Raw genomic sequence first — 24,130 nt, forward strand, 5'->3', positions numbered from 1 at the left:
CTGAGATGAAACTTTATCAGCCCCCACGTGTCATATTCCCAGCTGTCAGAGGATAGAAAGTAAAGGCAGAGAGTTGCAGGTCTCAGAGCAGCAGGAAAATCTACGTGATGCGAATAGAAGGGAGTCTAGAAAGAGGCCCAGGAGTGAGCCCTGGGGAACTCCAGTGGAGGTGATGAGCACTAAAAACAGCTCCTCTCTGCAGTCTATCAAGCTCTCATCAATGATTTGCGGGGGAAAAATTACGAAATAGAAGGAAAATTCGAGGTAATGATGATTTTTTTCCTGCAGTTGTATCCAGCGGTGATTTTTCATTCACATGTAATTCTTGATTCATATTGATATTTTTTAAGTAATTGCTTTTACAGGTGCTGCTTATTTTTATAAAACTGACGTTGGAATTAAGGTAAATGATCCCGTCACACCTCATATATAACAGATGTCAGACAGAGATAAAAGAGGGATATTCACTGGACTTACCACAGAGGAAGCCAAGAGAAATTCAAGGCTGTCCTACAAAATGAAATCCTGTAATTCCCTGAAATATTACAAGATGTGCAAGTCATTCATTTTATCCGTGAACACTCCTTTGATAAGGACAGCTGACATCTTTATACCGAAGGCTGATCTTTTTCACTGGAAAATACTTGGAGTTCTTTACGGGGCATTAGTCTAAAGTGATTTTTATCCTGACCTTATGTGCCCTTGCATCGTACAATTTAATCTCATTTTTGATCTAACGAGACACTGACACGACTCCCTCAAGAAACAATCATTAAATTGACAGAATGCATTTTGTTGGTACTTGCGGAGTATTTTCAGATAACATTGAGAATATAGGATTTGTTAGCAACTCCACGTTTCAGGCTGTACAATGTGCTGTGTGATCTGATAGTAAGAATGTTGCCACTGTGTCGCCACGCTTCCTTTTGATGCATCACATAAACTAAAGATTATGAACAAACCTAAATGTTGGCTATTTCGTTTCAAAAGCAGTAAATTACAGTGTATCTGTACTTTGAAGGCTGAGCGGGCTGTCATTTGTTCTCATTGTACCTGCCTTTGGCCGGTGTGATGTGGCTGCTGACTGTGTGTCTGCATGCAGCCAGCTGTGACTAACCCTTGTTTATTACCGGACACGACTCAGACACATTTTTTAGTCATCCGTCTCTCAGATCAGAAACACCTTCATTTTAACCGGCACTGCTGTCGACCGCAGCTCGTTACAGGTTCATGCTCCATCGCCCTCGCACACACGCCAAAGTGACCTAAAGCATCTGTTTACACTTCAGATTTCATGTTTAAATGTGCTATTTAAAGCCCAATGAATGGGTCTTTAAACCATTTTAACTGGTCTTAGCAGTAAAAGCCCAGGTGTATCTAAAAACTTGTAAAATATTGTGGTTTCAGTATAACTGTCAGTGTATAAATGCATGATTTCTCTGCTAACGGCTTAATTACAAAACTTGAACACACACAAGTATAAGTAACATTACTTCGCTTGAGAATACTGCAGTTCTGGCACTTTTCATAATAAGTTCTTTATGCTATAATTGGGCTGTTAATAATAATAATTGATCCGATCTTACGAACAGTATGCAACAATTTCACACTCACGGCTGTGACGACTTATTCATCCTCGTGATGAATCACCTCATCGACACCCAGTCCCACAAACACAGAGAAAGAGAGAAGTGTGTGTGTGTGTGTGTGTCTATGTGTGTGTGTACAAGCTGTGATGACAATGCACTACGCACCCTTTGTGTGTCTCTGTTAGTGTGTGCAAATCGGCTGGATGGTATGTGATGCTTCCGTTGGATAATCACAAACTCCCCATCATATGTCCACTCAGACATTAACCACTGTGTGTGTGTGTACTATATGCAGGCACTGTATGTGTGTCTGTACAATGACAGCGTGCATACGTGCTTGTTTGTGCGCATGCATTCATATTCATGAGTCATGTCCAAAATGTGTCACTTTCTCTCTGACTGTGCTGGCGACATGCTGACATGCAGTCGTTTCGACACATTAATCCTGTTTCCTCACAACTGTGCATAATTAACCTAGACACACACACACACACACACACACACACACACACACACACACAAGCCAGTGCCATTTGATTGTAGGAAAGCCAGCCACCATGTGTTGAATGTGATGCTTAAACACTGAACTTAAGATAATATGAGAGAGTGTGGTGAGAGAGGAGCAGGGAGGTTCAAAGCCGCTCATACTGCAGGCACTATCTCAAAGGCATGATTTATTTAGACTTAACCTCCAGTGAAAAGATTCATCACCTTCATACAATATCAAGTCTTTCACTGTTTGCTTTGCTACCGAACGGCTCTACACTCCAGTCGCACTGTCACTGTCACAGGATTCATGCCTTCATAACCGCAAGATTTCTGTATTAGATTTGGCTTTGTTTATTTCCCCTAGCTGCCGCCGCATTTGGGTTTCTTTCAAACAAACAACGACAAATGAACTTAAGGGGTGTCCGCCAAATCTGCCCTGTCACCTTCGATCAGATGGGCCGCTTGATGCCCCTGAAAAGTGGGCTGTTAGCAGGACAGCCAGGGCAGGAGAGGTCACCGCCTCTATAAGAGTGAGCCTGTATTAGTGGCCAGCGGCAGCCGAGCTATAGCAACACAAACAGGTGCAAACGCTCATCTTCCTCTCCTGTCTCACTGTGCAAACATATTGCTCTGTTTGCATGAATAATAATAACCAACCATCTCATGTTCTTATTCATTAGCAGCGCCGATAGCTAGCGCAGCATCTACCAAGCCGCCTCACTGTATAGCATTAACGTGTCAGCTAATTTAAATAATATCTGAAAACCTGAGTGACACGTTTCCCTCACAGCACTCTGATGGGAAAGCTGTTAAAGGCGGTTGCTCAACACTTTGGTCGACCGGCTCCATAAAAGCCCTATAAGGTTACAGCATGTGTACACAGAGAAAAACATCTGCAAGTGCACTCCATCATCACTCTTGGGAAAAAAATAAATACCACAATGAAAACTAAAGAGCTCTCAGTTACAGAGTAAGATAAACTCCCGACAAATTTCTCAAGCCTTAAGCAGAGAGTGAAATGGAAATCATTATGTTACAGTTTCAAATGTCAAATTTCTAAGTAATGACTTCCACACAGGATATTCAGGCCGCTCATATCAACTTTTTAGGCAGCCCAGCTATGAAGGGCTGACTGCGTGTTCCTGTTACCTGCCATTAGGTGCCAGTGAGTCACTCTGTCCTCTCAACTCCCTGCTCATCTCTCTGCACCTCCTCAGCCCGCTGAACTGAATTCACCCCGAATCCCACCTGTTGGAGCGCAGCAGGCTCTGTGTGGAAATGTGTCTCAGCGTCACAAGTCGTAACACAGTTTACAGTGTTTATGTGCTTCTGCCGGCGGGCACGCTGAAAAACAATGCATGTAGCGTAAATGAGGTCGTATTTATCTACATTAGTGTACTTAAAAAACAGTTTAATGAGGTGACTTTTCTGAGCTGGTGTGTTTGTTTACTCCCCGTCCTTGTTGCAATCTGACCTCAGTGTGTGTGTTGTTCTTCTTTACGCCGGACTTGTACAATAGTCTTTTTCTTATTGTTTTGTAAGGGATGTTGGGCAACATCCTCTTCTTAACCACTGCATGGCAGACATACCTTCACCCATTCGCTGCTCTGCTGGCAGACGACACCGTGAGCCGTCTAGCCAGCTAATTTAAAAACATGCCAATCCACACCGCTTTAATATTTGCTACATGACGGGAAACATAATCATCCTGCTGATTATTCACACTAAATGTGCCTGACAAGTCGACAGCTTCAGCGGTTCAGTCAGACATGTGGAAATCAGCATTTTTCGGTGGATGAGGGTGCAAGAATAAAAACACACCTTCTGTATTTCCTGGGTGGATCTGTCGTGTAGCAGCATTAGCATTAACACTAGTTAATCTGTCACAACAAGCAGCTAATGTAGATTCAAAAAGTCTATATATTGCAGAGGACTGGGACAGACTGAAACTGAATACTGTACATTGTGGTGAGCGCACTGTGTGTTTAACATACTTTCTGAATGTAAATTCGGAACCATTTTTAGCCAAAACCAAAGAACAAGCAGTGGTGAAAGAAGTACTCAGATCCTGTACTTAAGTAAAAGTACCAAAACCACAATCTATAAATACTCAATTACAAGTAAAAGTCCTGCATTTAAAATCCTTCTTAAGTAAAAGTACAGAGGTAATATTGGTATGTTTTTCATATGTGATAGCTTCACATAGATGGTCAGGATGGAGTCTTAACTGCTTTAAATAGAGTTACTGCAGGTAGTTTAGTCGAGTGGTTTCCAAACTGGAGGGTTCAGTTGCTGCTAAATGGTCACAAGATAAATGTAAGACGTGATTGTCGGGGCAGGGCAGAAGGAAGACAAACTAAATGCTGTGGCTTATAATGTTTCCTTTTTTTGGTACAATATCAGATTATTTGACCTCTTTGACCCGCAAATAACGACTTAAATGAAACCATGAGAAAAGTATAAAGGGGTAACGTCTCATAACGTAATGACATTTATTATAATTTGTCCTTATGTAACATCTAAAAAGTACCTCAGAATTGTACTTGAGTATAGTAGTTGAGTAAATGTACTACAACAAATGTGTTTCTCTCAACTGCAAGATGAAAATATCAGGACTGAGCTGGAGCCACATTCCAAAGGGAGCCTGAACATTGTAATACCACCTGAATTGAGCAATACGTCCCAAGAGATGAAAAATTATTGAACAAATATTTTTGTTATGTATAAACAATTTTCCACATTACACAGATGCTGCATTCAAGCTGAAGGTTTTAGCTCCAGTGTTACATGTCTGTTTGTATATACACTTTCCAAGGTCAGGTCTTGATGTGTTGTGACACTTTCAGAAAACAATTTAGCACATCACGCATCACTTCGAGACGATTTTTTCATGTAACGACCGGGTCAGCCAGGGAACGAGCAGAGCGGGGAACAGACAGAGAGGAAGAAATCACATGAGGGACACCGCTGAGAGAGAGGAGAAGAAGAAGTCAAGGCAACACGAGGGAGAAAGAGTGAGAGGGCGGCAGGAGAGAGAAATCTAACACATAAAACATTCCCGCAGTGAGTAGAAATTCAGGTGTGGAGCTCTCTTAAGACTTGGTAAAACACTGATATTCCCCGTGTTACTACCAATTCTAATTTGGAGCAGATCCAGCTTCACTTTAATTAACAATTATCAACTCATTCTCGCACCCCGAGTGCTATTTTCAAGGCTTAATAGGAATTATACAGGGAGACCTATGAGATTTTGCATGAGAAGTAAAGAAGTCTTATTATCATAATCGTATGCAGCATGTGTGTGAGAGTGTGTGAGCGTCTGCGTATCTGTTGCAGAGGTGTTTAGCATAGCCAGGCCTATCTCCAGGAGAAAGGTCTGGCTCAGTCCATTACCAAGCTGCCGTAGTGGAAAAGACACTCGGGCCTGGTCGTATTCCTTCAAACCAATCACAATTGACTTTGGCGGTGCTGAGCCGAGGGTGCGCTGATTATATCCAAAGTAGCACTGCGGGGAGGAGGGGGGCTCGTTTTGGTGGACATTTGCACGTGTGGAGCATAGAGTGCAGAAAACTAACGTAAGCCTTAATGTAATTTAAACGAATGACTTCTGTAAAATTGTCATGAACAGGGAAATTTGCTATTAAGACCTTTTGTACCAGGCTGGAAACGTTTATTTCTGCTGTAAAGTTGAGGACTGACTCGCTTTCAGAGCCTGCCTCAAGTGGCCATTCGGGGAACTGCAGTTTTTAGCACTTACAACATTAGCTTCATTTCTTAAAATGAGTAGATTTGTAGAGTAATAACCATCAGGAGTCCCTCCACACGAACACAGACGCTCCATAACTGGATAGCATGATGTTAAATTAGTGGTAACGTAATAATAGCTTTTAAATTTAAACACTGGTCAGTCCTTCAGTGGGATCATTTAATTACTGTTTAAGCCATTTTCAATCTAAAATGTCAAACATCATTGTCTTAACATTACAGTAAATTGACCATTTTGGGGTTTTGTACTGTTGGTCTGACAAAGAGGCATCATCGATGAATCAACAAATTGCACGATTCTGAAAATAATCACTAGTTGCAGGCCTAAACGGGGCTCATAAGAAATCCCAGCAGCAGAAATGACAAAGACAAAATGTCAAAATGTACTTATGGATGATCGGAGCAGTCACAATTATTTCCTCCTGCTGATCTGACTTTGATTAACTGATGTTTAAGTCTGTGTAAATGTATTAAATTGAGACTCAGAGATAAACGTCTAACACTCATTAGCAGAGTACATCTCCACAGTCTGCATAGTTATAATAAACAAACAGCGACAAAATCCTCCCACTCGTGACACAACTTCAATCCTGTGCAATCAATAGCTGTAAAATGTAATTACACAGGCCAAGATTATCATTAACTTTCGTAGACCTCCATGTGCAAGTCATAATTTGGGGTTAAGGCTGCCATTACAAGCTTGCAAATTGGTGAAGTAACGCTAAATTTTCACGCCGCTGCGTACTTGTTATATGGCTTCAGGTGACACATTTTTTCTGCAGATGCTGCAAATACAAACTCGCCACAATGACAAGAGAATTAGCGTGACGTACACTCAGTGGCCACTTTATTAGGTACACCTGTGCACTTTTATGACTCATATAATGCTCAGTTTTTTTGTTGGGTGTTGCGCTGGACTGCATCACATTGAGAGGTGGTCCTGATATTCTGCCACCTCTCAATATAATAAAGTCCAGCGCGACACCACCTGTTACAATGACCTCGAAATAAACATATTTAATTTACACCTTTCAAAAAACATCAACAAAAACTGAACATTGCAAACTTTGCACAGGTGAAACCAGAAGAGCTGCCGCTTGGCCCGCTTGGGGAAGCGCTGGAATAAGTTCTCTTGGCGTCTGTTGGTGATGCAGACAAACCTCAGCTGAAACGTTCTGTGTATCTTTCTCTAGAACACATGCTCGTGGTGTCTGAGCACAGGGCTCTCCCCAGCAGCAGCAAGAACATCTGTCAAATATCTACTGCAGTGGCGGAAAGGCCTTTTCACATCAAGTGAGCTTTAATAGGTAACCGAAGACTGAAATTCTCGCTATCGCTTCAACCTCTCCATCCTCCAGACTGTTGTTCAGCTAAACCAAACCCAATATAATCCCTCTCCTGTTTCCTCCTCTCCCTGTCTTGCCGAGGCTTAGTCGATACGTTAGACTTCTACACACGTGCGCGGTGAGATAATGAAAATGTTTCTATAAATAGGGACAATAGTGCTGACAGTAGCACTCTCTCAAGTGAGATATCTCAGTGTAATTTCCACTAACGCTCGCATTCACGCACACACACACAAACACACACGCACTGTAAATACTGGCAAGAAAAATCTCCTCTATTGCCGTGTGCTTCATCATAGTGATAGTCCTGAAGCAGCATATAAACACTTGAGTTGCAAAGCAAACACATTTCGGATATGCGCTATATGAGGCTCAAATACAGGACGACTCCACGCAAAACAGATCAATGTGCCCTACACATCTTAAACAAACAGCGCACAGCTTGACTCTGCAGCAGATTAAATAGCTTCAATCTACATAATACTGTGCCCTGCTTGCTCTACGTTAGACAATGCAGCTCATGTACAACATGCATGCCATAAAACTCGAAGGTATTTGGCGCTCACGTTGTACATCGAGCTGTAACACACGTTTCACTGCCTCTCGGTCAGTCTGAGAAAGAAGTCTGCTAAAAACCACAGGATGACTTCTGATATTCTGTGTAATCATTCTTCAGGCTATATAATCCAACGCAACCCTAATAAAAAGCAACCATAAAATGAGACAGCCTCTAACCCAAACTTTCACAGCATCAAGGGAGGCTGAAGTGAAGACCGATGGGATGGAAAAATAATTGAGACGGATCGAACGGGGAGGCCTCATCCTTCATCTCTTTTCATCCTCTTTCTCACCTTCCAGCTCGTGATGAATGACGTCGGACAGGTTGGGCTCTTCACCCCACCAGAAGATCCACAGCTCCTTGGCGTCGGGCTTGATTTTGCGCCGCCACACGCACAGCAGGTTGGCCTGCACGCAGCGCATGAAGCTGCGCAGCACCGGGTCGTCCTGGGCCGGGGCCGAGATCACCGGGCCGTACTCCCCGCCGCTGCGGAAGCCGTAGCAACGCCATTTAATGCCCGTCAGCTCCGCCTGGGAGAGGAGAGAGAGAGAGTAATGATTGAAGCAACAGTCTATTAAGCAACCTTAAAATTACTCATGCAGCAGTTATTATGTGCAGTGACTGATAAAGCAGCTCAAACAGGGTTAAATGTGATAGAAATGCTGAAACAGTGAGTTGATTCACTGATAAGTCAATCGACAGATAATGAATCCACAATCAAATCTGATCCATTGATCATTTTTTCAAGCAAAAACAACAAATGCTTTGAACGCTTTGGGGTTTTTTTTACTGTTGGTCGGACATTTAAAGTCATCATCTTGTTCTCTGGGAAATAGTGATGTGTAATTTTTAGTATTTTGTGACATTTTGTAGACCAAACGATTGATTAATGACTAAAATTATCAGCAGATTACAGGATACTGAAGATAATCATTAGTTCCAACTAGAAATGTGATATAAGATTATAAATTATATTCTACAAATATTCAAGAAGCATGTTAAGCATTTGAAACTAATATCCTAAACCTTCACATGTTAAGGATGGGCTATTTTTTTTTAAACAAATCAATAAAGCAACCATTTAACACATAAAAATGTGATAGTGGCCCATAACTGTGAAGTACAGCACTTCAGCGTGCAGAGATTTCTTTCACGACAGAGGGATCAGACAATGTTGATTCGATCAATAACCGCACAGAGTCGGCCCAATTATGTTATATTTTCACCAACTTCCTCTTTTCACAGCTATGGCCCTTGTGTAAATGTTTAAGCACATTTAACGTCTCCCCGTCGTGCCGTTCTAACCGTATTTAACCGATACCTCCGCTCGACGCTGTAAAGATACAATAAACCAGTGTGACCGCGGCTGTGAGGAGAGGTGGAGAGTGACAGCGAGACATAAAGGACGGCCTTGAGTGAAATACAGAGAATGAACTACGAGAGGAGAGACAGCATTGAAAGATGGAGGGAGCTACAAAGAGTCAGGGAGACACGAGAAGAGGAAATAGTGCTGGGGTCAATGGTTGGAGCCTGGCCCAGCAACTGCCATCTTTGCCATTCAATCTAACGGGATGAGAGGTGTTTATGTTGCCTATTGCAGACTCGGAGGCTCTCGGCCATGATGCATCTAGTGATGAGCCAGTAAAAAGAGGCATGTTATTTTAAATGTTGTAAATGAACTGACCTGTGCAAACAAGTGAAAAACATCAGTGACGCTGTGACGCTCATGTGCTTTGGAAACTTGTTTTATGTTTGTTTGTGTCCTTGTGTTTGCGTTCGTGCACGAATGGGTCGAGCGCACAAAAGGCATTGTTGAGCGGGACAGAGATTTGGCAGGCGGCGGCGGGGGAGGGAGGGGTCTCTCAGTGTGTCGCGCTGCCCTCCTCTCCTGTGTTCACCCAGCTGTGAGGATCAAGTTTGGCACACTGGCTCAGCCACCAAGACGTCCAAGACCAGCTGACAGAGAGGGGGGTGAAATCCTGACCCATTTTAACACAGAGACAGGTAGAACGGAGCAGCTCAAAGAAAATTAAAGCCCGCAGTGTCTTTGAGTGGATGAAGAAAAGGAGGCTGCACAGCTTTGATGACAGTCGAGAGCAAGGCTGAGGAAGGCTGCCTGTGTTCTCGGTGTGTGTAGCAGGTATGTGTCCAAATCAGAGCTAAAATCCAGCTTTTGAGGAAGCCTGTGCATGTCCTGAAAGCCTGGCAAACACACACACATTATCTCCTACACACACACACACGCTGCAGCATCTTATAAATGAGTGTACACTGAGGTATGCACATGACCCCCAGGAACATCCCGACTGCAGAATGCACCCATAATTACAAGCGTGTCCCTCCTGTAATGACAGCGTGTGTAATGGGAGATATAAACATTGGCGCTGTGATAAGCCAAGCCCTAAAATTAGCCATGACAAGGTCAAGGATGCTGTTTCTCCCAAAGCAAAGAGGAAGACATCTGCTCGCGCTGCCTCGTCACTCCCAGTCAATGTCAAAAGTTCCTCCACTGTTTGACACAGCTGTCTGCTGCTCCTGGATCAGGAGCGGAGAGGAGGAGAAGTAAAATGTCAGGGAATATATTCGCAAAAAAGACGGACCAGTTGTTTGTTTTGTTTTCATAAGGCAACACCTGCTCTCCGGTGAACTGACTGTCAGGGCATAAGACATAAAAATACTCCGCTTCGGATAGTAATTTGAGTCTGATATGGTTTTTCTACAAAAAAAGCCAAGCTAGCAGCTCTATGAGGCTGCATTCAGGCATCTTGTCTTTCTCCTCCATTGGAAAATCGAGAACCTCTGAATATCATATGCAAGTATTTTTGTTAAAAGTGTTAAACTACCAGACTATGATGTCTCCTACTTCAATGAAATATTAATTCTTAGAGCGTGTGAGCACTGGAGGCTTTAGGCTTCCATAATCTAACTCACAAAATCCTGCTCATAGGTGCACTCCTTTAACTGATATTTAAAGAGCAATCCAGGTATTTTTAAACCTGGGCCCTATTTTCACATATTTTGGTGTCTAAATGACTAATAGGTGTTGGAATTGGTCCAGTAGATCACCTCAGCCAGCAGCTTTAAAACAGGCCGCAATGCAATCCTTGGGTACATTTGCACACATCAAAGTACCGTTAATTAACACGTTAGTCTGGATCCAAAGTGACCCTTTAAAACACCAAAGTCACACAATAACACCAAGCAACAGACTGAGGCAGAGGCAGAGCAGCAACTCCTGTGTTCTGGGAGTTAAAATTACTGTTTTGTCAATGGAGTCTGGTGGATTTGAGGAGAGCAATAAAACAAATATAAACAAAGAGGATCCTAGTCTTTAACAAAAAGGTCTTTCTCTCTATGGATCATTTCCATAATGTTGCGAGATACTTATGATAACAGTCTGAGCCTGTGGCAAAAACAAACACTTTCAGTGGACGTACTTCCACGGGCGCCATTGCTCCCAAGGATTACACCGCAGCCTGTTACGTGGCTGCCGGTGGGGACGATGTACTGGACCAATTCCAAAACATTTTGTATCTATTATTACTCATTTAGACACCAAAATGTGTCAAACAGCATCCAGGATTAAAAATACCAGAATTACCCTTTGAGGTGAGCTCGTAAAAAATCAGCCTTCCAGCGTGAAACTCTGCACATATATCATTCTGCACACTGAAGGTCAAACATTCAACTGCAGTAACAATAACCAAAACACATTTCTGAGCTTTACAGCAAAATCTCCTTGCTTTTCAGTGCAGATATATGGCTTAAGGTATAACATTTCTCCAATAACAAGTCGTATTTTCGGGTGAAATATTGTTCAAAATGGCCAGAGGCTGCACTATGTCTTTCCCAAGCCCAAAACACAGGTGCTGTGTATTTATTGGCCATGTGTAAAGCACTAACTGAACACCCTGCTGAACTCCTGCGGAGGATTAGCTGTGGCACAGTTGCAGGAAGAGGAACAGAGCTACAGTCACATGCTTCCAGGCAGATCCAAACACATGCCTGCACACAAACACTAACACACCCCCACACACACACACACATACACACACAGAGGCATGCACACACATATCACACACAGCAGCTGTGATGATGTGCAGACCAGAAGTGCTCAAAAACACTGACATGCATCAGGAGACAGACATATTTTCTGGCTGATGTCCAGTTATTTTTCAGTGATGATAGCTAAGATCTGCCCATCTGTGTGTATTCTAGTGGGTGTTTCTGTCCTGTGTGTCTATGTGTGTGTGTGTGTGTGTGTGTGTGTTTGCAGGGCTTCAGTTTCCCAACACACTTCACCTTCACTAAATCCGCCCTCTGAAGTTGCAGTAATATCAGCGCTAACAAACAGCAAGTTCCTATATTTGTAGGAATAAATTATCACTTGTAACACAACAGAAAGCAGAGAAAACCTGTCGAGCGTGTCAAGCTATTATCTCTGCAACTTTTGTGGCAAATCAGTGATGTGACTAAAATCCTGGCACGCAAATAAAAACTACCTTTCATCATTTTTTTTTGCTTCTCTATCATTGTAAGTCACAAAAGAACCGGGTGTGAAAGTTGCTGAAGTGCAGGCTTTAAACTTAGATTACAGATAGATCAGAGTTTGGTTGCAAGTGTGCAACCAATCAGAGGATAAATTATACCATGCATTAGTATTTTAGGTTGTAAAAGAAGACTGTTAGCCAACTGGGCTTTCATTCTCACTAATCTGAGGAGAATCTGAGTCCTTTTGTGCGATCGGCGGCAGCGATGGCGGCGCGTTCGGTGGTACAGTGAATCCATATGTATGTTTGTCAAGATAGCAGGCAGAGAGCAAAGCAAACATGTATCCGAAGCAGCAAACTCCTCACAATCCATCAGAGAACGAAAGAGCAAATCAATGATTATTCTAGACAGCAGTCTCCGTCTCTTTTAAAAACTACCACAGGGGTAAAAAGGCGAAAAGGGTCAAGGAAAAAGTCGGTGGATTTAGTTTCACTGTCAATAGAGCCGGCGCTCCTCCAAGCCCCTTGTTCTATAGGTTAGCTGGTTCAATTTCTGATTGAGTGCGGGACCAAAAACAAGAGCTTTTTCCTTCCATCGCTAAGATGGACCGAAGCTTTGACCTTACTCTCACCTCTATTATCTTTCTTGTCTCCACTCTCCCTCTCATCTCTCAGCACTCTCTCACTGTCACAGACGCCTATTGAATACACCCAGGAGTATCTCACGCTCTCCCTCTCGCCTTTTTCCCTATTCCTCTCTTTATGTCTTTTTGCCTGGTAAACAGAGGGAAGATAACAGCTCCCCATAAGTTTCCAGAGTATTTTTGTGTTAGCACAGAGGAGGTGGAAGATGGCGCTCCATTTGTATTATTTTATTAAAACCTCCCTTTTCGGATCCTTGCGGTGAGATGGATTCTTTATCATTTGCACATGCTTTTGTATTTTTGAAAATTGATTTTAAAAAGGAATCTAAACCCAAAACCAGAGAGTTCAAAATAATTTCCTGAATAGAAGGTGAACTGAGCCCCGGCTTGGGAAACATTATCTGTATCCCAACCAGAGGTCAACCTCAGTGCAGCAGACATGTGCTTGTAATCAAAAGAAAATATGAACGTCAGAACTTTAATCTTTAGCATGCATTGCTCAAACAGAAAGCGCTGGACGAAAACTCGAAACTTGAACAGAAAAGAGGATGCCATTTCCACAGATTCAACTTTGATAGCGCAGATCTAAAAGGCTGACACGTACATGCAGCGCATAAAGTTTATATGCTGCATGTTGTTTTAAGCTGAGGAGCTTTACAACGCAGAGGAAACCCCAGTCACTCAGATAGCAGAGCGGGGAGGAAAACACACTTGACGTGCAGGAACGCTTCTGCAGACTGAAAACATTCTGCTCCTCCTGCTCTTTCTCAAAAACTTGTGGGACCTTTTGAATGGACTTCCAAACACGCAGCTGAACGCATGTTTGTGTTGCAAGGCTTTGCAGCTGCCTGGCACAGACGCAGGTATGTGATGAGAGCATATCTAAACATGACTTCCTTTCACTTTCATAACAAATGCCTTTTAATAACAACTCAGTGCATGCGTACATGAAGCTAACTAAAAGAGCAAACATCAAAAATGCATGTGTTTGCCAAGGAAGTGAAGGAAAAAAAAAAAAAAAAAAAAAAAACAATATTCAGCCTGGTTATACGCAGACGCTCCTCTATCAGAACTGCAGCTGATGCGAACATTTGCATCTAAGTGGAGAAGTGTCTAGCGCTCAATCAAAGCTGACAGAGAGCGTATGAGAACGTCGTCTGAGAGAGATGCCACTTCTTTAGGAATCTCACAACAGCGTAAGAGCCTCACAGTCTGATAGTCTGACAAAGGAGGCACTTTAGGCAATCGAGAGACAGCTTGTATCAGCAGTTTTACCTACTCTGGCACAAGAGAAACACTTACTCTGTCAGAGTGGCATAGCTCTCTCATCAACGTCAAATCTGTTAAGACACTTGACAAGCTGCCAATATTTGGGGTGTGTTCAGATCGCCTGTGATGCCTGTGAGTCTTTAGATAAGAGTCGATGTCTTTATCAGACGTATGCAACGCTATCTATCTCTCTTTCATGCAATGTCAAAGGACAGGGGGGATTTAATTATGTCTAACAGACACAGTGAGAGAACTGAACAACGCAACCTATTTGATGCTTTTAATGAAATCGAATCACATTCTTTATCCTATTTACGGTCTTCATTGTTCATAAATAGCCTTTCAATATCTCTATTTACTTCTCTATATTGTAGTTTTCATTGTCAATGTCAGAGTCCGCCATTCCCGTGCTCCATTCAAATTGTCCACGCACAATACGCATACTGTAATCCAGCATTCCTCTTTGTAATTTAATCTTATTGATATCAGCCACACTGTTGACCGTCTCATAGCCGTCACTGGTACCGCTAGCCGAACATTTCCTACTGCTGCCAATTCACATTAAAAGCGTTCCACTGGCGAGACGCGGGATAGCTTTTATTTTGAAGCAGCCCCAGGAAATGATATGTATTTGTCAGTGAGGTTCAGTGCTGACTGCGGTCAAAAATACATCCACAGAACAACAGTAATTAAAAGCAGATCAGCCCACTCTCAGATGGTGGTTGCTCATCGCATGATGGGAAAGACAAAATACTGACTGACTTCTTTATTAAAAGAACATGAGTTTGCTTGGCTGCGCTGTAAACAGATACTGTACACCCACTGATCTTCTGTTGCTGCTGCTCAAAGTGTTTGTTGTAGTATTAAATCACACTTGCTGTTACCATCAGTAGCCACAAACCACATCATCAACCAGGAGGGAAATATTAACGATTCTGACTTTAATGACACGACTTGTCTTGAACGTGTTTAGCATGCATTTAGCTTGAATTGCTAAGTGCCTGAATACACTCTGCTGATGCTTTCTGGAGTCCGCTTGGGGGACCGTGAAAGCACCGTGTCAGGTAGGCTAGCCTAGCCGACGTGACCGAACACAATTTCTAAATAATTGTCCGAACCCGCCCTTGTGCTCGGGTCGGGTATCCACACCCTAACGTGCGAACGCAGACCCTCGCAAGCTCACAAATGTGGAAAGCATAATTTCGGCTTAAGTCAGCAATGAGAAGTCACAAGTTAGAAGAGCCAGTGGCGGAAATCACAACAGGCAACGACTTCCCTTTCATCAATTAACCCACTGAAATCAAATTAACCCACAAGGAGTAGCGCTCCCCTCTGGCATTTTACACCACAAATGAAGAGCGATGGACATTACTGCACTTGTGAGCGAGCGAGAGCAGCACAAAAGAACCAAACAGGTGTAGAAAGAAGGCCTCTGGGGCTGCAGACACTAAACAGATGCTTTTCCTCTGCCTTCTGCCTCCACCTTTACAAGTCCCTACAAAACAAGGGACTGTCATTTGATCTGTGTTCTGTAAAGCATCCAGCCCTGGGAGGTGAGCAAGCCAAGCGACCTAATTAGAGCAGCGAGAGTCCCCAGGGCTGAGTGACGGATAGACCTGCCAATCACGCGGCAGAAAGCCTCCATCAAGCCGTGACTTCTCACCTGACACAAAGAGAGGCGGGAGGCAGGAGGCAAGAGCAGCGGAAGACCAATAAGGACAGCAAGACATTGTGTACGGAGGCGCTGCGGCATCTAAAAGGGCTGACAAGATCCCCAGCCATTTGGCAAATAAAACAACACGAAGCTGCAGCGTCAGGCTGCTTTTAAAGCGTTAAGGGACAGGCTAAAGCAGTGGCCCTGCTTAGCCTAAATTATTAACGTGCAAATAAATAAACCAGTCTCTGCTTTACGAGTGTCCCCGGTGTAACTTAATTAACTGTGACATGCCACAGGGAAGGAGAAATGAGCAAAAGACGCAGACAAAGACAGAAAAACTGAGGATCACAAATGAGGAAAAACAGAGGACGGAGAGAAAAGTAAAAACAGTTGCTAGGCAACATACAACATATATAGGAATTCAGCAAGGTGTTCAATTTTTGGAGATTTCTGTCTCCAGGGTTACAGTGGAAATATAAGATTTCAAGCACTTCTGCGGTCCCTTACTTCACTCCAAAAAGAATCACAGAGGAGTTTACTGTACATCTCTGCGTGTCATTTCTCCTGAGCTACGCCTCCCTCCGCTCCCTTACAGCTGGAGTTCATAAACTCAAATTTGGCCGGAGATATTATCAAGCACGTCATACATGCGTCAGGAAAGTCCTGGGATTATCAGGAGCAAGACGTTAATGCTGCAGTGTGGGATTACTCACTGAGTTTCGTTCAGTGAGAGAATGAGAGAATTCAGCCCCGTAATTGTACAATTAGCACTGCATGGAGGCTTCAGAAATGCCTACAAGTAGTTAATAGTCTGATTGTTCCTAAAATTGGGCAAATGGAGCATAAGCGGTATGAAAAATATCTCATTTGGCTTGTAATTTCCTGCATTGATTCTTTCCACGGGGATGCTTTTTCAGATAAAATGACAGCGCTGCGTAAGTCAGCATGACTTTCCCTTGTGTCATTTCACAGATAAAATGTAAAGGAGAAAAACTGGAAAGCAGCAATGCCTCTCTGTGTGTGTGCGTGCATGTGTGTGTGCAGGACGTAGGCAGGGCCGTGCCATTAGCTTCACCGTAGGTCACACCTGAACAGGTTTCAACCCGCAACTCACCTGGCTGCTGTCTGTAATCTGTACTTTGCTTACTAAGTGGGAGTGGCAGCCAATCAGAGCTTAAACACTGGAAGTCCTCTGCAATTCTGCTAACACGTTCGACACACACACACACACACACACACACACACACACACACAGTGTTATGTAATCCCACTCAAGTCCTCCTCTCCTGTCCATTCACTCTTTACAACAGACACAATGGTACCATGGCATGTTCATATCTCTGTTAACACCACCCTGCCGAACCACTTATCCCCACGGCTCCATGCTCACGCAGCCATGCCTGGTAAATACTTTATCAAACCTTTTGTGTCTCACTTTTATACTGCAAAAGTCCATCTATTCTGTGAGGCAAGTCAGGACTGAAATTGAGCTGTACACATTTTCATTAGCATCTGAAAAATCATGGGTGTCTGCCTAATTCAAGATGAGACAGAGTGCCGTTTGGCAGTGCAGGGAGAATCAATGCGCCACAAATGGCTGTGAATCAACAGTCTGCACATAATGTGTTTGTTCTCATCAAGTACCCGTCTGATTGGTTGCAGATAATCTCTCAATGGAACATGAACACATGATAATTAGAATTTGCAACAGCACAGCAGACAACCTTAATGTTTTCTCTCTCCCCTTGTTTTGCACACCCTTTAACCTAAGTGTGCTCTAACTGCAATTGAATCCCAGCCAACCATGATATTGGCAAAGCTGTCTGGCTTGCAGAAAATATTCGCCCGGTTACAAGCAGGGCAGTATCTCCCTTTAAAGATATTCTCTTTGTCCGCGCGTCTGCAGTCAGGTGAAGAGACTGCAAACAGATTTCCCCGAGACAAAGTCAATGACTCTGGTGCGATGGCACAGAGCGCGGCAGCATCATCAAATACAGGCTGTAGCTACCAATCAGGCAGCAGGCCTCAGAATTTGGGTTCAGACCAGAGGCAACACACATCCAATATGTAACAGATTGGAGGAAAGTGGTGTTATTCCATAGAGGAAAACAGCAGCGGTGGGGGGGGGGTGTGTATTTAAGAACGGTTCTGAACTGCTTGCATTGTAATTTTCAATTTAACAGCCTTTTGATCGTCTCTATTTTCATTCTATTATTGTTATTTCATATACATCTGATTATTCATTTTCTGTAACCTCCTGAATTTCGCCTCTGGGGATCAATAAATCCTTATCTTATCTAATGAAGTCTTTCCATACTGCTCACACTGTAAAAGTCTGGAACCTTACCAAGTCACTGTCACTACACGTCTTATTTTATCATTCCATATTTCATCACAGCAGTTTGGTGAGATTTTACATTTCAACCTGTTTACGATGGAAATCATGCGGTTTCCTGAATTTGTTGATTTAATTCATTCATTCACTAAATACTCAATGACTAAGACATTTATTCTTTTAGGGTTGATTGTTCTTTGTAGCACAAAACATAAATAATCATGACTGAACAGGATATCTAAAGTCTACAATTAGCTCCACCTCGACCAGCTAAAACATATAAATGGTGCTTACTTCATGCACAGATATAACATTAAAACACTAAAAGGGACCATTCTGCACAATGAATACTTCTACTTTTGATACCGTAGTACATTTTGATGATAATACTTTGACTTGAGTGAGATTTTGAATAGAGGACTTGTGGTATTGTCACTTTTACTTCAGCAAAGGAGACTTCTTCCACCACAGAGGCAACACTGTCACACTGATGTGGTTAATATCTATCTAGCAATCCATGTGCCAGCTAACTAGCTAACTTTCCAGCTATCAAAAGCACTCGATGGCACCAGCTACTGCCAATTCCTACCAATCCCGCTCTCCCCCTCGGCCTTCTGTCGCCCTGCACACATGCAGGAACAACCAGTGGGCGCCGAGAATAGAACACAGCTGGCACTGCAGGGCTTACATATTTCACACTCAAGCCACCGTGCTCCAAAATACTCCTGCCCATCCCGTCCCATTTCCAGCTCCGGGACCAGCGGTGGTTCCCTCCCTTTCTCTCTCCTCCCTCCCTCCCTCCCTCCCTGCCTTCCTGCCTGTCTTTGAACCGTTCTTCACCTCTGTGGCAGGGCCCTGACAGGCCCACTGCTCAGATAAGATCCATGACTGCACTCGGGAGAATTTAATAGAAAAGAGATGTATAGTAAAAACAGAGGCACGAGTGAGGAGGAACCCCGCCGTCCTGTTCCCATACCCTGCCCTTTTTCTGTCAGCCGCTAACCCATGACAACGCTTGTTCACGAACCATTTTGTTATGGCGGCAAATAATCTGAGGAAGCTGTACGTCTGTGTCTGACACACAGAATGCCATGTTCACACAGGTGGGCCGCTGCTGGGTTGAGTCCTATTGCGATGACAAGGGATTCCCACAGCAGCGACAGGGGCAGATTAGTGGGAGGCGCCACACACGGGCTCAAGGTGAAGCCAGTGCTAGCTGTCAAAACTGCAAGCGAGCGGAGCCAAAAGCACAGGCTGGGCGTAGGGGGTGGACTGTTCGGTGCGAAGCAACCAGATGGAGCTGCTCCATAGGGCACGCAGCAGAAGACTGGGGGTGATGCCTTGGAAACCTGGACTCATCGTCTCCTTGTGCAAGAGAGGACGCCGTCACGGCTTCAATGTCATCTTTACGTATCTCAATATAAACCAGACTTGTCAAAAGCTGTCAAGTGCCAGCAGCTGGCATCAAACATCTGGTCACATTCATGGTGATGTTTAATTATCAGATTGCTGCAGCAGATACTCCTGCTTTGAGGGATAATCTGCATTCTTCTTAAGGGCTTTACACACCGGGGACAAGACAAAAAGACAACACGAAAATGTAAAACACGCAGCACGCTGTTGGGCTGAAATCCAAGCCGGACCTTCACCCGTGCAACCCTGCACCTGCCGAGAGACCCGACTTCTCTCTTTCTATTGGAACTGTATCAGAATATCTGTATGGATCTTTATTGGCTGTGTAATGATTGTACGTGATTAATTGCCCGTGAGCTGGTCCAGTCTTGTGGAGGAGCCAGCTCACCTCAGCTGAGAGGGGCGGAACAATGGGCCTGTCCAAGCGCAGTGCACAATCTGCTAAAACCACACGAGCACAAACAATCAACAGGTCGGCCACGGACACGAGGAGCTGTGCCGTGACGCCCGATCCGCACAACATGACCGTCTGACGCCTATCGATATTTAAGTGTTTTAAAAAAGACAATAACTCAATTACTCACATAACATCAACAAACATCTTTTATAAGAATCCCTTAAATTTGGTGGCTCAAATATTCTGATCAAGACATTTTACAGCTGTCAAATAAACATGTCTTCTCTATATTGGGGAAAAAAAAAAAACATGTCATGGCAACACAGTGTCTAAATTAAAGTGTTTGCATTTCTGTACGGCCACGATTGTTACTTAGCAACATATGCACCAAAACTAACATATCTGCAGTATTTCAGCCAGAATTACCTCGACATTGATTTAAGAGTCATGCTAGTTAAGATGCTTAAGATCTGAGAAGTTCATCTAAGAAATTTGGCTTCTTTGGTTCAATGAAAAAAGGGGGTTTGTTTATCTGCCAACACTCAGCAGCAGGGCAGAAAAAATCCCAACGACACCCGACACCTCCCTGCTTAAAGTCCAACTTGACCGATTCTGTGGCTCGACAAATCGCAGCGCGCGCTTCACCCAACCGCCGCCTCTCTCTCATCCCCAAGCATCCTTACACACCCGCCGCCATTAATAACAAGGACATGCAAACAGTCTATATTAAAAAGGCCCCATCCCTGATTACCTGATTCTTCTTACAAGGCACGGCCACTCACCTGCCATAAATCAAGACGCTGCCGTTAATGGTATTCCCTCAGCCTCATCTCTTAGCGCTTTATTTCCATGCCAGACAGCAGCATCATTATTATACATGCAAGATCTCCATTGGAATACAGTTTGGCTAATGAGCACCTTTTAGTTGATCACATTAGACCTGCACTTGAGGACACTTAATTACCAGTGTTGCACTCTCTGTCGAGGGGACAGAGGATGTCCTTTAATTAAGGTCTCTGCGTTCTACCTATGTTTGCACAAGCGAGCGTCCTTGGGATACAGGATGCATTCACAGCCCAAATAAAGGCCATAAAACATGTGATGTGAGCGTGTACGTGTGTGTGCGTGGGTGGAAGATTTAGAGTGTGTTGCATTTGTGATACATATGTTTGTGTGAGCATGTGGGTGTTTATTTTATTTTTTTCCCCTCTCTCTCCATGTTGGTGCGTGTGTTTGTGAATGCATCTGCGTGTGTGTGGATAATATGATAGGTGTTTGAAGTTTGTCTCCTGAGTCTGAGATGGTTTAGAGTGTTTACAATACACACACACACACACACACACACACACACACACACACACACACACACACACACACACACACACGCACGCACTGAGGCTTCCTGTGTCGTGAGGCTCTTAACTGCGTCTCTCCTGGCATTTCATAGCCAGGCTCGGCGACTGTGGCTCGGGCCAGTGTCAGAAGAAACCTGGCCAGTCCACAGAAACATGACTGTTTTCTCTCTCTCTCATTACGTTGCTCCCTCTTTAATTTTCTCCCTCGCTCTGTCTCTCTCTTTCACTCTCAGCTTCTCTCTCAAATAGACTGAGGCTAGCAGTCAGGAAATGCACATCAGTCATAATACTTTCCTAAAATGAAAACAGATTCCGCTGCAGTCCTTCAGTCTCTCCCTCTCTCTCTCTCTCGCTCCTTCAGCTGAAAACATTCCTCTCTTTCTCCTCTCGTCCTCCGCCCTTCCCTCCTCCGTCGCCACTTCAACTTAGCTCACCAGCTCGGGTCTTTCTCTCCCACTTGCAAGGGTCTCGTTTGCTCTCTGTCACGGGCGGGTGATCGCCAGCAGACGAGACAGTTGTTTTGTGGGTTGTGTGATTGCGGCGATCTCGAGTATGTGACGCCACATGACAGTGATCTGCCGCGAGCCCGTAAAGTCCCACAGCGTAGGGCTCTCCTGCTCTCTATGGTACTTTTTATTGATGCAGGTTGCAATAACAGCCAGTAAATCAGTGTGAGGGACGAGGTTAGCGCATGTTGGAATGCTGTTTAACAGGCTGTCAGACCAGAGCGCTCATCGGTTAGCCACAAGACCTTTATGTTAGCCAATATAACCTGGAGGAAAAGGCTAGGAAATATCCCACTTTAGAGGCTGTACTCTTGTCGTTTTTGGACCCCTAAATAACAAAGTTAGGCTTGCAACTAATGCAATGTATCATTACTCGTGTTTTTAGTGTATAAAAATGGCACAAAATAATGGAAAATCACAGTCTCCCTGAAACAAGGTTGTCATCTTCAAACTGCTGGAACAACCAAAACCCCTAAAAGGTAAACGATTCACAATGACAACACAGACGAAAGCAGGAAATGCTCATATTCGACAAGCTGGAAATCTCCGATTATTAAGATTATCAAAATCATTGCTGATCAATTCTCCATTTATCAATCCAATTTATCAACTAATCAATTAACAGCACTAAAACAAGTAATATGTGGTGAAAAGCAAGCAGGAAATCATAGCTGAGGGACCGCTCATATAAAGTGCATATTTTCCACGTCTCCTTTTGCCGGATCAATACTCACGCTTGACGGGATTCATGCACTTCCAGCGGTAATAACTGCGGCTCCACGTCTTTATCGTATCGTGCACATACAGCACGCCTCGGCTTCAACATCAGGATGCAATCTGCATCCCACTGCCTGTCTCTTTGTCTCAGTCCTACCCTCTAACCAGGACACTTGGTGTGTCATTAGCGTTTTGTTCTGTCTTGGCCTTCCCTGTAGGAGCCCTGCCAGTGAGCAACCGCTGTGGCACCAGCCAGTCATAAATATTCTCAACAAGCCAGCTGATGGATGGTCTGTTTCCCCCTCGGTTCGGAAGGGATGTTCACAGGGCCCGCGCGAGGGCCAACAACGCCACGGCGGGTGAATGAAGCCGTTTTCCACGAGGGAATAACCTCGACTGAGAAGTTGACAGGGACGCAATCACTTTTCTCAACCGCTACGTGTCAGAGGGGGGGTGAATTTAAGACGTCTGATACTGGAGCGCTGGTGCATTTATTTCAGCGTCAGTGCACACAAATTCATACAAGACGCTTTCAGACGGCTTAAGATATTATTTCACAAAACCAACTGACATGCATGAGACGGAAACACCGCCAGAGCTTTGTTTGGAATTTTGGAGATTTCTGCAAGCTGTGTGACAACTACAAAGTTTGTTTCTCCTCTCTGTCCACCAAGAAACAATCCAAAAACCATCAGCATGTGACGTGTGTTTCTTTAGCTTTGGTGTGGCATGTCTAGTGTAACAGGGGCAGGCTGCTGTCACTGCTTGACAACCTGCATGATCACCTAAAAAGCCCTCAGGAGCCCTATGTTGTTGTGGTTCTCAGCAGCCTACGCCTGAGCTCAGGCTACCGCATGCCTTTCCACTTGGCTGCCTGTTGTAGTAGGACAGTTAACTCGCTGATTGCAGGATGAAAACTGTGAAAACACACTGCTCGATCTCCTCCACCCTCAAAAACCAAGTGAGTTCTGCAGAAATTACACTGCCCGTGGAGTCAAAAACCCCTTTTTCAGATAAACTGAGTCTGAAAGTGTTGTTTCCGCTGTGTGCTTGATTCATGCCGCCTGTCAAAATCTTAGCAACCTTCCTCACCAAATTTTCCCTAATCTACCAATTTCAAACCCGCTGGGCTGTTTTTGTAGATCAAGGCATTGCACCATGATTCACTGAAGATCTCTGGCTTTAGAAATATTAAGAGGCAGCAGTAGCCTACGCCTTCTTTCCAAGTTAGTTGCTTGGCAATGCAACAGAGTTCCAGCTACATTTGCAGTGAAATGATTATTTAAAAGGGGGTGGAGGAGAGCGGCCAGAGCACACCGAGCTCCTGATGGGGGGAAAAAATGAATGTTTAGGTGTTGTTTATCTGCTAATCCAATGCAAAAACTGCAAAGGCAAAAACAAAATAAGAGGCCAGTCTGCTTTGGTGGCGTCTGAAATTTGGCTTTTAAGCGTCACGGGATTATGTTTTGGGTTGCAACCAGACAATAAAGTGGAGTTCTTCTGCTCAAATCATGCTGATTTAAGCCTCTGGGCTGAGATGTCTTCTTATAAACAGGCTTAGCAGTGAAATCTGGTGCTTTCTTTCCCCCCCGCACCACT

The 24,130-nt window shown here is 44.0% G+C and overlaps 1 protein-coding gene across 5 annotated transcripts in view; it reads right to left on the minus strand.

Moving 5' to 3' along the window:
* The window catches only part of LOC143337968 (mediator of RNA polymerase II transcription subunit 13-like), a 78,957-nt gene that overhangs the window by 53,262 nt on the left and 1,565 nt on the right, over window positions 1-24,130 (minus strand). For all 5 annotated transcript variants that reach the window (XM_076758015.1, XM_076758018.1, XM_076758017.1 and 2 more), the window contains exon 2: window positions 8,041-8,278. In XM_076758015.1, coding sequence (XP_076614130.1) covers window positions 8,041-8,278 — 238 coding nt within the window. The remainder of the gene's footprint in view (window positions 1-8,040; window positions 8,279-24,130) is intronic.

Source organism: Chaetodon auriga, chromosome 19 (assembly GCF_051107435.1).
Source record: "Chaetodon auriga isolate fChaAug3 chromosome 19, fChaAug3.hap1, whole genome shotgun sequence".
In the NCBI taxonomy this organism is placed as follows: Eukaryota; Metazoa; Chordata; class Actinopteri; order Chaetodontiformes; family Chaetodontidae; genus Chaetodon; species Chaetodon auriga.